The sequence below is a fragment of the Dasypus novemcinctus genome, chromosome 3, assembly GCF_030445035.2.
Source record: "Dasypus novemcinctus isolate mDasNov1 chromosome 3, mDasNov1.1.hap2, whole genome shotgun sequence".
Classification (NCBI taxonomy): domain Eukaryota; kingdom Metazoa; phylum Chordata; class Mammalia; order Cingulata; family Dasypodidae; genus Dasypus; species Dasypus novemcinctus.
In genome coordinates, this window is record NC_080675.1 from 174,664,044 (window position 1) to 174,679,220 (window position 15,177).

Below are 15,177 nucleotides of genomic sequence, written 5' to 3' on the forward strand. Positions count from 1 at the left end.
AGGGACCAAACCACATAGATTTTGGTAAGGATTTTGATCTATGCTAAAGACAATAGAGAAGTCTGAGAGTACTTTAAGCAGGGAGGAGGTAAGATTAGATTTGCATTTTCAAAAGATGATTTTGGCAGGCAAACATGTCAGACATGCAAAATGCTGGAGCAGATATGACAATTAGGAAGCTATTATATCTGTCTAAGTGTTGGTGACAGTGGGAAGTAGAAATATATGAGAAATCTTTGGAGGTAAAAAAAATCAAATAGAACTCTTAATTTTCCTTTCTTTTCCTTTTTGTTTGTCTAACTTATCACCTTTCTAGTTTTTTAAAAAATTTATTTAACAAGTTACAGCTCCACTAAGTTTCTTGCTTTGTGGATTGGTTTGCTTAAATTAACTAACTAGTTCAATTTAAATGGTTAGAAAATCCTATGCAGACCAGATGATTGAGAGGAAAATATATATAGCAGATAGATGCTGAATATTTACTTAAATGTTGTTATTCCTTCCATTTTACCACGGCATGTTTGCAATTCTTGCTTGGGTTTAAGACTCTGAGGTGGATGAACATTGCCATACATAGGATATTTTTCCAAATATTCAGTTGTGAGAAAAGGCATGCCAGAATTCTCATAAATCCTTGTGGTTCCATGTGGACAACGATGTCGCCTGTGCAAACATAAACAAGCTGAAAGATTATTTTTGCCTTCCAAAAACATTTTGTGTGATAATTGCATTTTAATCAGAGGCCTCCAATAAACTCCTAATCTCTACATTTTAAAGGAGCTTTACTTAAAAAAAAAAATCCTTTTTACTCTGCAATGCGGTTTACAAAATCAGAGTAAACGATGGTATATCATCACGTGGTAGAAACCCTGGCCTTATTTTAACAATTTATTGCTTCTTTTACCACAGAAACTAAAAATCTAACAAGTGATTTCCCAGAGCTTTTTGCATCAAGTTTCCACACATAATTTAGGATTCACTTATTAGATGTACTCACATGAAACTTTGGGAACCGAGTTACACAGCATATATTTTGCCTGCATGGAGTGTGATAGTTGTTTGGCAGTGTCCTAATCTGCAAGGTGGCTTCCTGACTTGGCAGCTTCCTAATTTTGGTAGAAATGGGTGGTTCCAGAGCTCTGCTGGCATTTTTCAGATTGTGGAAGAGGCAATGGCACCCTTGGCAGCCCAGGTCTACAGTGAGATTTTGGGGAACTTTTCCATTGTTTCTTCAGTTCTTCCAACAATTCTGTGAGCTATACATATTTCTTAATAAATCCCTTTATGCCTAAACTAGCTAGAGTAGATTATGCTGTCCATACTAAGAACGCTGATCAATATACATTATAAGCCAATAGCATGAAGTTGTTAAAGAGAACGAGGTGAATCTTGGTGCATGGCCACTGGAAGATGGTGAGGCTGTAAACAGTGATAAAGCAAGTTGTAGAATGGTATGTATAGTACGATTTCTTTTTTTAAAAAAAAGAGTATATATGTATGTAAAACAAGTATAAAAGAACTTTTGTTATCTGTGGGAATACAATTATGAAGGATTTTCACTATATTATACATATTTTTATAATATACCTTGTGTTATTTATTTCATAATTAGAAAAAAGATAAAACCCCTTAAAAAACAAAACAAAAAACCCAAACAAATTTTTAAAAGCAAAATCAAATAATTTTGAAATATAAGCTTGATCTCTCAAGTATGATAGCATCTGAGGACTCCAGGCTATGTACTGAAGATTGATAATAAAATCCCAGGTAAAACTGCACCTGAAGGAAATATTCACATGCTCTGCAAAAAATCAGAACCAACTAAGATACCCAGACCCAAGACATCACTAAGAAGAGAAATAAGCTTTGTTGCTTGGAGGTTGCCAGGAGCACAAAGAATTGCAGTGATGGATAAGTGAGGAACTGGTAATGTTGGATATCATAGAAATGTGAATATCAGGGAAGTCAAAAGATTCAAGAATATCAGCTGAAAATGGAGTATATGGGAAAGTACTGGAGTGATTTAATGCCACCCATGATACAAGGCTCTTAGAAAAATGAGGAATAGTAATGTCATATCTAGAAGTTCTGTTATAGCTGCATTGAGTTCCAAGAATTAAGTCAAAGCTTTGGAATTTATTGGTTTTTAGTCTTCAGTTTTATTTTCTGTCAAAGTAATACATTCACATTGTAACAAATCAAACAAACTGAAGAGTTAATGATGGAAAGCAAAAGCTTATTGTTTCACTATATCCAGTCACCAGAAGAAACCTTTTTCTATTTCTGCTTTTTAGTTTTTCTGGAAACTGCATCTTGTAACACTTGTTATAAATTTTGAACATTTTGATTTATCAGCTTAAGATATTGTCAAATCCTAACATAAAAGATAAAGACTTAGCTAATTTATACCACTCCCCTTCACTCCCCACTATTTACTTTATTCATTAAACAACAACACAAAGATATTGGAAATACAGTAGTTTAAAAAAATTCCCTTGTTGAGCTTATATCCTAATAGGGAGGGAGAACTGGGGAGACAATGAACAGATAAATTTTAAAATAAATAGTATAGCAGATAATGATTAAGTGCAATGGAAAAAAATGAAGCAGGAAGGTAGGATAAAATGTGGGGGTTGGGGAAAGGACATTGACTTTTTGGATAGTAAATTTGAGCAAAGAGCTGAAGGATCTTCATATTACATATATATATATATAAGATATATATATCTTGGTTAAATTTGTATCTTTAAATAATACATTTTAACCCCTTTCTTATTCCATCAACTTCAGGCAGCATTTCTGGATACCACACTTTGTAAGATGAGGATATCAGCTCCTCAATACTTCTTTAACTTCTCCACTTTGTAAGATGATGGAGAAAAGTATTAGCTCCTAAATATTTTTCGATTTTCTATCTCCCTTTCACATCCCACTTTTTGTCAGGTATATTTTTATATTTAGTATGTATTACAAAACTTTAGATTCTGTCCTTCACCAACTAAGTTGACATACTTTGAATCTAGGTTGTTTTGCTTTTTAAGTTGTAAACAGCATGCTATGTTCACATTACAGTGGCTATATGATTTAATTCTGGGCCACCTGATGTGCAGGAATTACCCTTTCTTCTCTGTGGATTCAACATCATGATCCTAGGGGCACACAGGGTAAAATGTTCCTAACTCAATTTTCAGTAAATTATCTTTTTGTTCACTGTATCAATTATTAATACTTAAGTCATTCCAAATTTTATTTTGCTTCTTTTTTGAACCATAGTTTTTCTGGTATAGCTCATTTTCCTGAAGTTTCAGTACCTTTATTTCCCCTTCTATTATTTGCAATTTACATGAATGCAAGATTTCCAAACTCTCTAGTATATGATCTATTTGAGTGCTCTTTTTTCATGGTAGGCTTCCACAGTTAGGAGTACTAGCTTGTAATTTCATTAAATAAGCATTCAGTTCTCCCTTCCTCCTTAGGGATAAGTGTCAGCTGCCTGTGCTTTGTTTGGCAGGGGCAGATATATACGTCCTACCTTTCCATACTGTACAGAACTAGTGAATTTAGACCAAAGTTTCTCTCATACCCTATTTGGCAGACACACTCCCTGTCAGTGTTCCTATCACCTATCTTCCAAAAATTTGCTGAAATTTCATATTAGTGAGCCTTCTCCCATTCTTTTCAATAATATGAGTATATTTCTACCGGGAGTCCATATTTTTATTTCAGGAGGTCCTAGGAAACAAATGAAGAAAAATGCCATCTTATTTGCCATCATGAATGTCAGGCACTTTCAAATATCACTCTCTCCCCTCCCTCCCCCAAATCTCACCCAAACATTCTGACCAGGTTTGCAAAGAAAGTTGGTTATTGCCATCAAACCTCGATTTCTTCGAGCATCCTCCAACTTTATTTACCAATATAAAATAACCCCATCACAGTTTAATTCACACAAACAACTGTTTATAAATACTGCAGAGAAAAAAACATGTTAGAGATGGATGGTTGCTTTGATCCATATAGTGAAAGACATACATTTATTATAATATTTACAGAGTATGAAAAAAAAGATTCAAACAGAAAAAGATTCAAAGAGCAAGCTGAAAACATTTTGGAAACAGGTCAAAATTTCCCTAAAGACATCTCTTAACAATCTTGATTCTCCTAGAGAGGCAATATCCTGACTGAACTGTTAACCAGTTTGTTCTCCTTGCATTTTTCTCCCTGCCTTTATTTCAAGCAGTAAGTCAGGCCCTTTATATTTCCTTCTTGCAGGGTTTTTGGCAGGATAGAGAATAGAAGCAACAGACTTGCAGCTCCTACACTCCGGTTTATTGGACTTACCCCACTCAGCTAACATGGAGGTGAAGAAGGTCAACCACCACGCCAGGGAGCCAAGAGTGCCTACAGCTGAAAGCAGGAGATTGCATCCAGCATCCATGTGGAATCTAAGCCCCTCTTGATATTGATATAGATGTGGAGTGGACACGGCCATTCTAGGGTCCACAGGATGGAGGAATAGAGAATGGATTAGAGTGGACTTACTGATATTCTATTCATGAACTATTGTGATTAGTAATCGAAGAAAATGTGGCATTGGTGTGGAGAAAGTGGCCATGGTGGCTGCTGGGGGTAGGGAGTGGGAGGAAGAGATGTGATGTGGGGGCATTTTTGGGGGTTGGAGTTGTCCTGGGTGGTGCTGCAGGGACAGTTACCAGACATTGTATGTCCTCCCATGGTCCACTGGGTGGACTGTGGGAGAGTGTGGGCTATGGTGTGGACCATTGACCATGAGGTGCAGCGGTGCTCAGAGATGTATTCACCAAGTGCAATGAATGTCTCATGATGATGGAGGAGGTTGTTGTTATGGGTGGAGGAGTGGGGTGAGGGGGGTGGGGGATATATGGGGACCTCATATTTTTTGAATGTAACATTTGAAAAATAAAGAAAAATAAAATAGAAAAGAGATGGTGTTTGAAATAGAAGCAAAAGGGAAAGATTCAGTGAGAGGAAGGTGGTAAAAGATGAGGAGAGGGGGCTCTGAGAAGAGTGGGAAAACTTTGTCTCACTCTATGACGGTGTCTAGGTGGTGGTAAGATCTCAAAAGGTTTGGCTGAGTGGAGCAGCAAAGGAGGCTGGACTCCACGGTAGTGGCTTCCAGTTTTGTCAAAGATTCTTATACCTCAAGCATAAGCCTAAAAGCAGCAAGGCACCACCCAAAACGGGACTAATTGAACTTGAATAAGGTATATTTCAGCGGCAAGAATTCCTGATGTTCAAAGTCCAGAGGGATCTCTTTTTCTGACGCCAGTGCCTCAGCTCCCTGGATCATTTTACTGTTTGAAGAAAGGGGAGTCCCCAGCACAATAAAAACGGAATTTTCTGACAGTTGGATGGGAAGGGAACTTGGGCTGGATATAAATTAATTTAAAGATTAGGAAAAAAAAAAGTAAAACTTTTCTTGTATATCAGACTTTGTGGATACATATCTCATACATTAATTTGTTTACCATTTAAACTACATGTAATTACAAAGAATACTTATTATAAGCCTAGGTAAGGGAACTGCTTTCCATCAGGATGTAAGTTTTTCCTTTGGAGGATGCAGTTACAGGAGATTGCAAATACTAAGGGTCTGACGTATTCATGATATTTAATTAACAAAAATAATCTAATCCCTTGGTCAACAGTGAAACCGAGGAAGGAGAAAACTGTTTATAGGTGGTAGGAGGTTGTTAGGCGGGACTCACAGACCAATTCTAGGTTTCAAAGGGGGTCTACTATCTCTCTGGTGAGGCAGACCAAAGAAGCGCTGCTGTGATGGGAATAAGAATGTAGTCGAGCTTGGATGGAAAACTGGAGATGGAAGAAAATGTAGCACGGGTTGCAAACTCAGAGCCGTTTTTTCTCTTCTTTTTTTTTTTTAATTTTATGGGGCATGCACTCCTAGTCGGATCAGATCCCACCACTCACCACTCACCAGACTCGGCCCCGGCCACGGTTTCATACGTTATTACCTGCCAGGCATTTCAGTTTGCGTCCCCGGACAGGGAGTCTCATGGCCTACAAAGCAGAAACGTTTCACCCCTGGTAGCTAGCGGGTGCGAGGCGAGCATTCGTGGACCAGAAAGACTGGGACGTCGCTGAGACTTTCTTTCCGCACCTCCGGGGCGCCCACCACCCGGGCTCCCTAGGAACCCGCTCCGTGCACTGGCTCCGTCCGCCGAGGCCGCAGCTCGGGCTCCGGGGCCCCTGCCGCCGCCACACCAGCCGCTCCTTACCCGCAGGTACAAATCTGACACAGACAACGGGTCCTCATCCTCTCGGCTCGCAGGGCCTCCTGCGCCGCAACTCAGCACCTGCAGCTTCGCGGGTTCCACCGCGCCGGCGGTCGTCAGGGCAACCGCGGGATCCCGGGTGACGGACGCGGGGCCGACTTCCGGCGGCGTCAGAGGCGTACGTGGGCCAAAGGTTACGCGCCGCCGGCCCCGCCCCCTCGCGCGCCGGCGTTCGGGAGTCGCAGAGCTGCGGGCGCCGCCGACTCGCGTGCTGGGGCCGGGAGCTGAGGAGCGGCGCTGGGCAGGTCGGGCGGCGCAGCCGGTGAGTGCGGGCCGCACGGGGTGCAGGCGGCCTTTGGGCGCCGCCTCCGAGCGTTGCCGAGGGTCTGGGGTCTCCGCCCGCGGCGGAGGGGCCGGGGGCGTCTCCGGTCTGGCAGCGGCCGCTCCCCGGCGCTATTGCTCCCCCAGCCTTGGGCGGCCGCGTCCCTCTGTGGACCCCGGTTCCTCAGGAAGACGAATCTGGGACCTCCCCAGAGCTGAAGGGAATAGTCGAGTTCTTTCCTTTTGGGAAAAAACGAAAGCCTTTCAGCGCACCTGCTTGCTTAATAAGCACGTGACCCAAAACTTTATTGGGGCTGTAGAGTCATGAATAAGTTCGAGGATTTCATTTCTGGTGAAGGGGATCAAATATGATAAAATGAGGGACTTGGAGAAAAAGGAGGAGGGTGGGATGCCAGCACCTCTCCCTCCGCCTGGAAAAGTTTACCCCTGGAAAGGCAGGCTGTGCACCCAACCCCCACGAGCTGCGTGATTCATCGCGGCCGTCGAATCCGGAAGGATGTAAGTGCAGTCGTGACATGGTATTGACTGAAGTGCTGAAGCTGGACTTGGGCCAGGATGAGTACAGCCCTTCAGTAAAGGTTCATTGGATTCTTAGTTGAAGGGATTTGTGAAGGCTGCTCCCCTCTCAGCATTAACAAATATTTCTTTGCTTCTTCAATTAGCCCCTATAAGGACTGTAATACGTATTTAATTTTCAGTCACAGGAAGAAAGTAACCATGGTGCTCAATAGTTTGGATAAGATGATTCAACTCCAGAAAAACACTGCCAACATCAGGAATATATGTGTTTTGGCTCATGTTGACCATGGTAAGAATCCTTTTAAACGGGCTTATTTGCAGTAATGGGGGTGTGTGCCTCCACATGTTTCAGGGAAGTGAAGCTGTGGGCAGTTGAGAGTGATGCTCTGCTTACTTAAGAAGCATCTCTTATTCTCTCTTTGGTTTTCTGTGGTGTAAGAGATGAATGCTTGAAAGTATTTGAAATGAATATGGCTAATTAGTGATTAACATTTTTCTATGTAGTGTGTCACAGTGTTCACATTGCTAACATATGAAGAATTTTTGAAATGCTTTTTAATATTAAAAAACCTATAGGCTTGACATGTTTTCAGAGCCTGTGTACATGATCCTATTTAATTCATCAGACTTTTATTGAACGTCTGTTAAGTTCCAGATATTCTGCTAGATATGCCAGGAGGTAGAGATTTATGAATAGATCACCAGCCCAGCTCTAGAGAAGATTTTTGGAGGTGGCAAAATGAGAAAGGCATATGAAAGAAAAGTGGAATATAAGGACGGATAGAAACAGAGGATTGGGGAAGTGGGTGATGGGGGGGTGGATTAAGAAAAGGTTTCACAACATAATTAAAACTCGAGATACCTCTTGAAGGAGGGCTGAAGATCACAAATGGTGACTGACAGTCTGAGTAGATGTGGTGTCAGCAAGGGGAGAAGGACATGCATGTGGCTGAAGCACAGGACATGAGAAAGGCAGCGATAGCTAATGCATGGTGTGTGTACTCCTGATAGACGTTGCTCTTACACCGTGCTAAGCCTCCTCTTTAGTTCAGGCAGCCACAGTGAAGTGATTGGATGAGCATATGAATAAAACCCACTTGCCATCCTGAAGGTAAGAGAATGTCCGTGAAGGTGAAGAAGCAGTTTGTGCCATATCTCAGAGTCCTTTATGCTGTGTTAGGCACTAGGATAAGAGTTAAGTGGTCCAGCTCTGGAGTTAGACAACCTAAGTTCAGATCTCCACTTCAGATTACCTTCCTTTTTAAGGTATAGTTAGTCCATCTGTAAAATAGAATGAAAGCTACCTACCTCATAAGATTATGAGGATTAAATGAGATAATGAATGAGAAGCCTAGAGAGTAGTGTCTAGAAGGCTAGACAGTAAATGATCAGTCATGAAGATTATCATTAATACTTATTATTTGGTAGTAGGGAGCCATTGGAGAAGAAAAGCAGGGGTAATGTAGTAAATTAGTACATTAGAAAGATTAGTCTGGTGGAAGTGCTGCTCATAAATTGAAAGGCAGAAAGAGATTAGATGGCTATTGCCTTTAATATAAGAGCTGAAGTGAAGTTACTTTGGGAACTGAAAGAAGGAATAGGATAATGGATCATGTTATGCATGAAACAAACTAAGAATGAGTTTTATGTACAAATCCACTGACTCACCTCTCCACTTAAGAGTTTTTATAATTATGCTGCTCACAATTTGAGGAGATGAAGTCCAACAAAAGTTTTTTGTTTTTTTGCTTTGTGAATTAATTCAGGCAGAACATTAGTGATAAGTGTGTTTGTATAAAAAATTATTTAAATTTACTCTTTAAAATGACGTTAAACTTTTATTGTCCTGGAAAACATAATGATTCATTCATTCAGTCGACAGTATTTATTGAATGTCTTTCGTATGCCAAATGAGAGAGCCAACCATGATTAAAGCAAAGTCCTTTGTCTCTTGGCCCCTACATTCTATAATATATATGCTTGCCATACTTAAAATGAATGCTAACCCATTGGTTTGTAGGAGAGTGATGTTAATATGCTCACAACTAATATTTACTTGGCAAGCAGATGATAATGGTGCTAAAATTCTTCAGTGTTCTTACTGATTAGTGTCTGACTTGAACTATTATACACAGATCCCTTAGCTGTGCTAAAGTTCCAGAGTTGTGGTAGAGGACTTGTTGGTCTTAAAGACAAAAACCTCTTTTTGTTACTGCAGTCTAACTTCAGTATTATCTGTATTCATGATATATCCTTTAAGCAGGGAAAGACATTGGTTTCTTCCACTTGACATTGTTCAGATTTTAGTTGTAGTCTGTTTAAAAAGATAACTTTAATTGTATCCTTGAGTATACGAAGTAATTTATTTATAAAGCAGATTCTTAGGTTAAAGGTTGGGGTCTAGGTTGCTTAGCTACATGTAACTGATGCTTTCCATGGACTGTGTTAATGACAGTAAGAGATATGGATAAATTTCCTGAATTTCTTTGCTAAATAAGTGTTTTCTTAAGAGAATAATTAATTTCCAAATGCCAGCTAAAACCAAAGGTGGAGAAAAATGGCAGATGATCTCTTATTTCTTGATGATGTTTTACCCAGTATTCCTTTTTTTTTTTAAAGATTTATTTATTTATTTCTCTCCTGCCCCCCTCCCCCGCCGTTGTCTGTTCTCTGTGTCTATTTGCTGTGTCTTTCTTCTTTGTCCACTTCTGTTGTTGTCAGCGGCATGGGAATCTGTGTTTCTTTTTGTTGCGTTATCTTGTTGTGTCAACTCACCGTGTGTGTGGCACCATTCCTGGGCAGGCTGCACTTTTGCACTGGGCGGCTCTCCTTATAGGGCGCACTCTTTGTGTGTGGGGCTCCCCTACACGGGAGACACCCCTGCGTGGTACGGAACTCCTTGGGTGCATCGGCACTGCACATGGGCCAGCTCCACATGGGTCAAGGAGGCCCGGGGTTTGAGCTGCAGACCTCCCATGTGGTAGACAGATGCCCTAACCACTGGGCCAAGTCTGTTTCCCTACCTAGTATTTTTGATTGGGCAGTGGTTTGTCTCATCAAATTACATTTTAAAAATCTGCATTTTACTCTGTAAATTATGCCAGAATTAAAAATAAAACAGAGCTTTGTGCTTTAAAACAAATATTTGCATAACAGCTTTTCACATGATGTTGATGAGCTCTGCAGTGTTGGAGATTTATGTTGGAGCACTGTGGCATGCTGGAATTCCAGGTGATATTCTGTTTAGAAGTCTAGTTCAACTCTTTAAAATGCTTTTGTCTTGCTTTGTCCAGCATATATAAATAGGAAATCTTTGTTAAACCAGTTCTGTGGTCAGATAATAAATCTGTAGGCATAATCCATCCTCCCTACCCCTCTCTTTAGGCCTTTTAAAACAAATAGATTTGATTAATATTATTATATATCATATCATAACAGGAAAAACTACCCTGGCTGACTGTCTTATATCTAGCAATGGAATCATTTCCAGCCGCCTGGCAGGCAAGGTATGTTGTTATATTTGATAAATACTTGTTGCATTTCAGTAAGTATTTATTTAGCTATATACAAAGTGATAAACTATTTGCTGTGCTCTTTAGAGATCAGAAAAAGTATAAAGCATTGTTTCTGCCTCTAAGAGGTTGCCAATCCATTTATGAAGGTAAAATGATGCTGAAGAAAGCAGTTACTTCCATAATGTTTTATATTACCTTCTCTGTATATAAGTGCAGGAGGGAAGTGAGAGATTTCACAGAGGAAAAGGTTCTTCATGGTTGGAAGATTAAGGTGATTTAAGAGGGAGCAAAGAAACTGTCAAATGAGGGAAAATAACACAGATAAAGACTTATTAGTGTGTGTGCTTGATTTGAAGGGGATATTTGTGTATGTGCTATAGAGAGAATAGTACCAGATAATGGAGGACCTTGAAGGCTAACCTCAGTATCCTAAAGTACCAAAGGAAGGCCTCTGAAGCCTGAGAGGCTTGATGAAAATAGTGATTTAGGAAGTGAAATTAAAGAGCTCTTTGTTACTAGCTACCAGTTGTAAGGGGCTGAACTAGCTTACTTGCAGTAGAAAAATAAAGAGGTGTTCCTCCTCCTATTGAATTTAGATAAAATTAGCAGAATTAGTCACATGACTGGGAGTAGGGAAGAGATGGAGAAGCGCAATTGAATCAAAGGAGTAGACCAAAGGGACTTATGGAGAATTGGGCATTTGACGTGAGTTGGCTGGGGAGCTCACCCCAGATGTTATCCAGAGGAGGCTGAAAAAAATAGTTTAGGTGAAATAATGAAGGAACTTAAGTAACTTAAGTTAGAAAAGGTATAACATTATAACCCTGAAGTAAGTAGATGTAAGGAAATAATAAAAACATATATTAATGAAATAAAAAATAAACATTTTATATAAAGGACCAATAAAGGCAAAAGTTTGTTTGAAAACATTAAAAGAAGTGAACAAATATTTAGTAAGAGTCATCAAGAAGAAAAGACAGGAAGCAGAAATAAGCAATATTAGGAAAGAAAAATGCTGCAGAGATTAAAAAGGTAATAATAGGACATAATGAACAACTTCATAGGGGTAAATTTTAAAAAGTAGGTGAAATAGAAAATTGTCCAGGAAACTATAACTCACCGAAGTAGACTCAAGAAGAAATGGAAAACTGGAATAGTTCTGTAGTCATTGTATTAGTTAGTCAGAAGGGTGCTGATGCAAAATACCAGAAATCTGTTGACTTTCATACAGGGCATTTTTTTGGGGGTAGAAGCTTGCAGTTACCAGGCCATAAAGCCTAAGTTACTTCCCTCACCAAAGTCTATTGCCACATGTTGGAGCAAGAGGGCTGCCAACATTCAGCCTCCCTCTTCCTCTTAAGGCTCGGTTGTCCCCAGCTTCTTCCAGTATCAGCGGTAGCCATCAGGTTCTCTAGGCTTTGTCTCCCAGGAGCTTGATTTTCTCTGGGCTCAGGCTTGCTTCTCTCCACAAGGTCAGCTGTAAACTGTCGGGGAATGGCTCATCTCTCTTCCCAGGGCCTCTGCTGTGTTTGTGGAGCTGTGTCTATTTTTCTGTGTTGTTCTGTGAATACAGAAGAACTCCAGCTCAAAACTCAAAACTCCCTTCTATGTGGTGCCAAGGGGGCGGGGACTCAGTGACCTACTCACATGACCCAGGCATTATTTAATCAAGTAAAAGTGAAACCTCTGAATCCAATATAAGCTACTGTGCCCAGGGAACAAACCAGTTTACAGACATAATCCAATATCTGTTTTTGAAATTCATAAACAATATCAAACTGCTACAGTCATTAAAGAAATTGATTTGATTGGTAAAGATCTTTCCACAAAGAAAAAACCCAGATGATTTATCTGTTTAGTTCTACCAAACATTGAAGAGACAGGTAGTTTTATTCCTATTTGAACCATTCCAAAGTATAGAAAAGAAACAGAGAGTACTCTCCAAATGACATGAAGCCAGCATAATTTTGATATCAAAAGTTTTTAAAGGATAATACAAGATAGGAATATTGTATGCTAACTTTGTGAATGTTCATGTAATTGTAATCAATATAAACAAACTGAATCCTGCCTTATATAAAAAGACAGTCCTTCACGACCAAATAGAGTTTATTCCAGTGATTTCGAGATTGGTTTAACATATAATTTCATCATATTAATAATTAAAGGAAAAAATCATAGTCATCTCAGTCAATACAGAAAAGACATTCAAAAAATTCAATATTCATTGTGACAAATACCTTTTGCAAAGTAGGTTTAGAATGCACTTTCCATAATCTGAAACAGGCTTTTTTGTAAAGACTACAGTGAGATTGAGCATAATGATGAAGTGTGAAACTTTTCCCTTTAAGTTCAGGAGTAAGGCCAAGGGTGTTTATTGAACTTTTCTGCTCATTGTATTATAACTTCCATTTGACATGGTATTGGAGTCTCTTGCTGCAACTGTAAAGCAAGAAAGAGAAATAAAAAATGTGAGTATTGGAAAGGAAGAACCACCTGCATTATTAATAGATGATATGACTATAAAAAATTCAAAGAGTATGTAGACAAATTATTAGAAAATTGATAATTTAGCAGGGTTTCAGGGTACCAAAATTGTTGGAGAATAAAGCATTTTATACCTGAGCAATATAAGGAAAATAACAGTTTTAAAAATAATACCATTTAAATAGCAAAAAATAATAATAATAATAAAGAAGTACATGTGAGATTTTGAAGAGAACTTAAATAATAGAGATATACCATTTTCATGACTTGGCAGACAGTATAAAATGTGACAGTTACTGGATTCAGCAAGCCTAGTAAAAATACTAAGGTTTTTTTGTTTGGTTTTCTGAACTTGATATGCTGAGTCTAAAAACCCTACAAAAGAACAAAGGCCCAGTAATAGCTAATATATATATAAAGAAGATTAAGATGCAGGAAAATGTATTACCAGATAGCAGTGTTTATTATGACTCTCTTGCAGCTGTTGGTTTGGAATCAGCTGATGAATAAAATTGACTGATGGCCCAGAATAGCAGGCCTAGAAAAAACACGTACATGTATGAGAACTTGATTTATCACAGAACTGACCTTTCAGATCTAGGGGAAAGATGAACGTCTCAATAAATGGTCCTTGGGCTATTGGTTATCTTTGTGGAAAAAAAATGAAATTGGACCTCTACCTAACACCACATTCAAGAGTTAATTGCATATGGTTAAAATATGTGGATGGAAAAATTATAAAACTCTTACAAAATATTATGGGAGAATACTGTCATGATCTTATGGGAAGATTTCTTAAACACCAACAACAAACCATTATGTAGAAGATTGTTTAACTTAGCTACATTAAAACTAAGGACATCTATTCACTGAAAGATGCTATAAAGAAAGTGAAGAGACAAGCCTCATAACCATGCAAAAATATTAATAGCACATATTATTGACAAAGTATTAATATTCAGAGACTATGAATAACTCCTATTAGAAGGAAATAAAAAACCCTAATGCAGCCAGTGGAAAAATAACAAAAATCTTGAACAAGAAGCTCACAGAAAAGGAATATCAAAGAGATAATACAATAAGCTTATGAAAGGATATTATCTCATTAATAAAGAGGGAAATATGACTCAAAACCACAATGAGGTACTATTTAATACCCATCTGATTAAAAAAAATGAGGTCTGACAATGTCATGTATTGCTGAGGTTGTGGAGCAAAAGGAGCACTGATCCACTTTGATAGTATGGGTTAGTCCAACACCTTTGGAAAACAATTTGGAAATATCTAGGAAGATTGAAGATGTGCACATTTAATGACCCAGAAATTTGTTACCCATACTCCTAGCTATGTGTAGCAAGAGCCATGCCCCTAACTCCTCATGGTAGCTCAGTTTGTAGTTTTAAAAAAGAAACTGGAATAGCTCTTCATGTCTATCACTAATAGAATGGAGGAATTATGGTGTGGTAGATTTATGGCAATAATGAAAATGAATTATAACTACCTCCTCAATATGGATGAATCTCAGAAATGTAATGAACAAAGAAAAAGTCACAGAACAATAAGTACACTATGACTTCATTTGCATAAGGCTCAAAATCTGCAACTCCTAAATTATATATTGCCAAGTGATAAGTGTATTTTTAAAATTAAAAAAAATAAAGGAATCATTAAGATTAGGATAGTGGTTACCTCAGAGCCAGGAGTACAGGGGATTTGAAAAATTAAACTATTTTTCTTTCCTAAATCAGATGATGTACATACATCATTATGTTGTTATTCCTTATGGCTTATTCCTGTTTTATATCAACTTGGTACTTAAAAAGCATCCACATGTAGAGTAATGGGACAGAGACTTTTTGGAGGAAGGCCTATCAGGAAAGTTAGAGTGGTGAAAAGGAGCCAGCAGTGGAATCTAAGGAGAAATAGGAGGGAAACTAAGAAATATTCTTCAAACTCCTAGAATAATTTCATATATGTACACAGATGCATGCACACACACTCATACAAGGTGATAATAACTGTCTAATGCTACACTGAAA

At 38.7% G+C, this 15,177-nt stretch overlaps 2 protein-coding genes across 3 annotated transcripts in view; one reads left to right on the forward strand and one right to left on the reverse strand.

The window, feature by feature from the left end:
- The window catches only part of SAXO2 (stabilizer of axonemal microtubules 2), a 28,405-nt gene extending 21,970 nt beyond the window's left edge, over positions 1–6,435 (reverse strand). Inside the window, exons 1-2 of the mRNA XM_004472088.4 lie at positions 6,279–6,435; positions 484–663 (exon numbers count right to left, since the gene is read on the reverse strand). Coding sequence (XP_004472145.1) covers positions 484–663; positions 6,279–6,316 — 218 coding nt within the window. The 5' untranslated portion in view covers positions 6,317–6,435. The remainder of the gene's footprint in view (positions 1–483; positions 664–6,278) is intronic.
- Positions 6,436–6,465: 30 nt separating this feature from the next.
- Positions 6,466–15,177, forward strand: part of EFL1 (elongation factor like GTPase 1) — a 187,495-nt gene continuing 178,783 nt past the window's right edge. The window contains exons 1-3 of one of the 2 annotated variants that reach the window (XM_004472092.3): positions 6,466–6,597; positions 7,316–7,425; positions 10,575–10,642. In XM_004472092.3, the coding sequence (XP_004472149.1) occupies positions 7,335–7,425; positions 10,575–10,642 (159 nt within the window). In that variant the 5' untranslated portion in view covers positions 6,466–6,597; positions 7,316–7,334. The remainder of the gene's footprint in view (positions 6,598–7,315; positions 7,426–10,574; positions 10,643–15,177) is intronic. The other variant, XM_023582691.2, reaches the window with a different exon arrangement.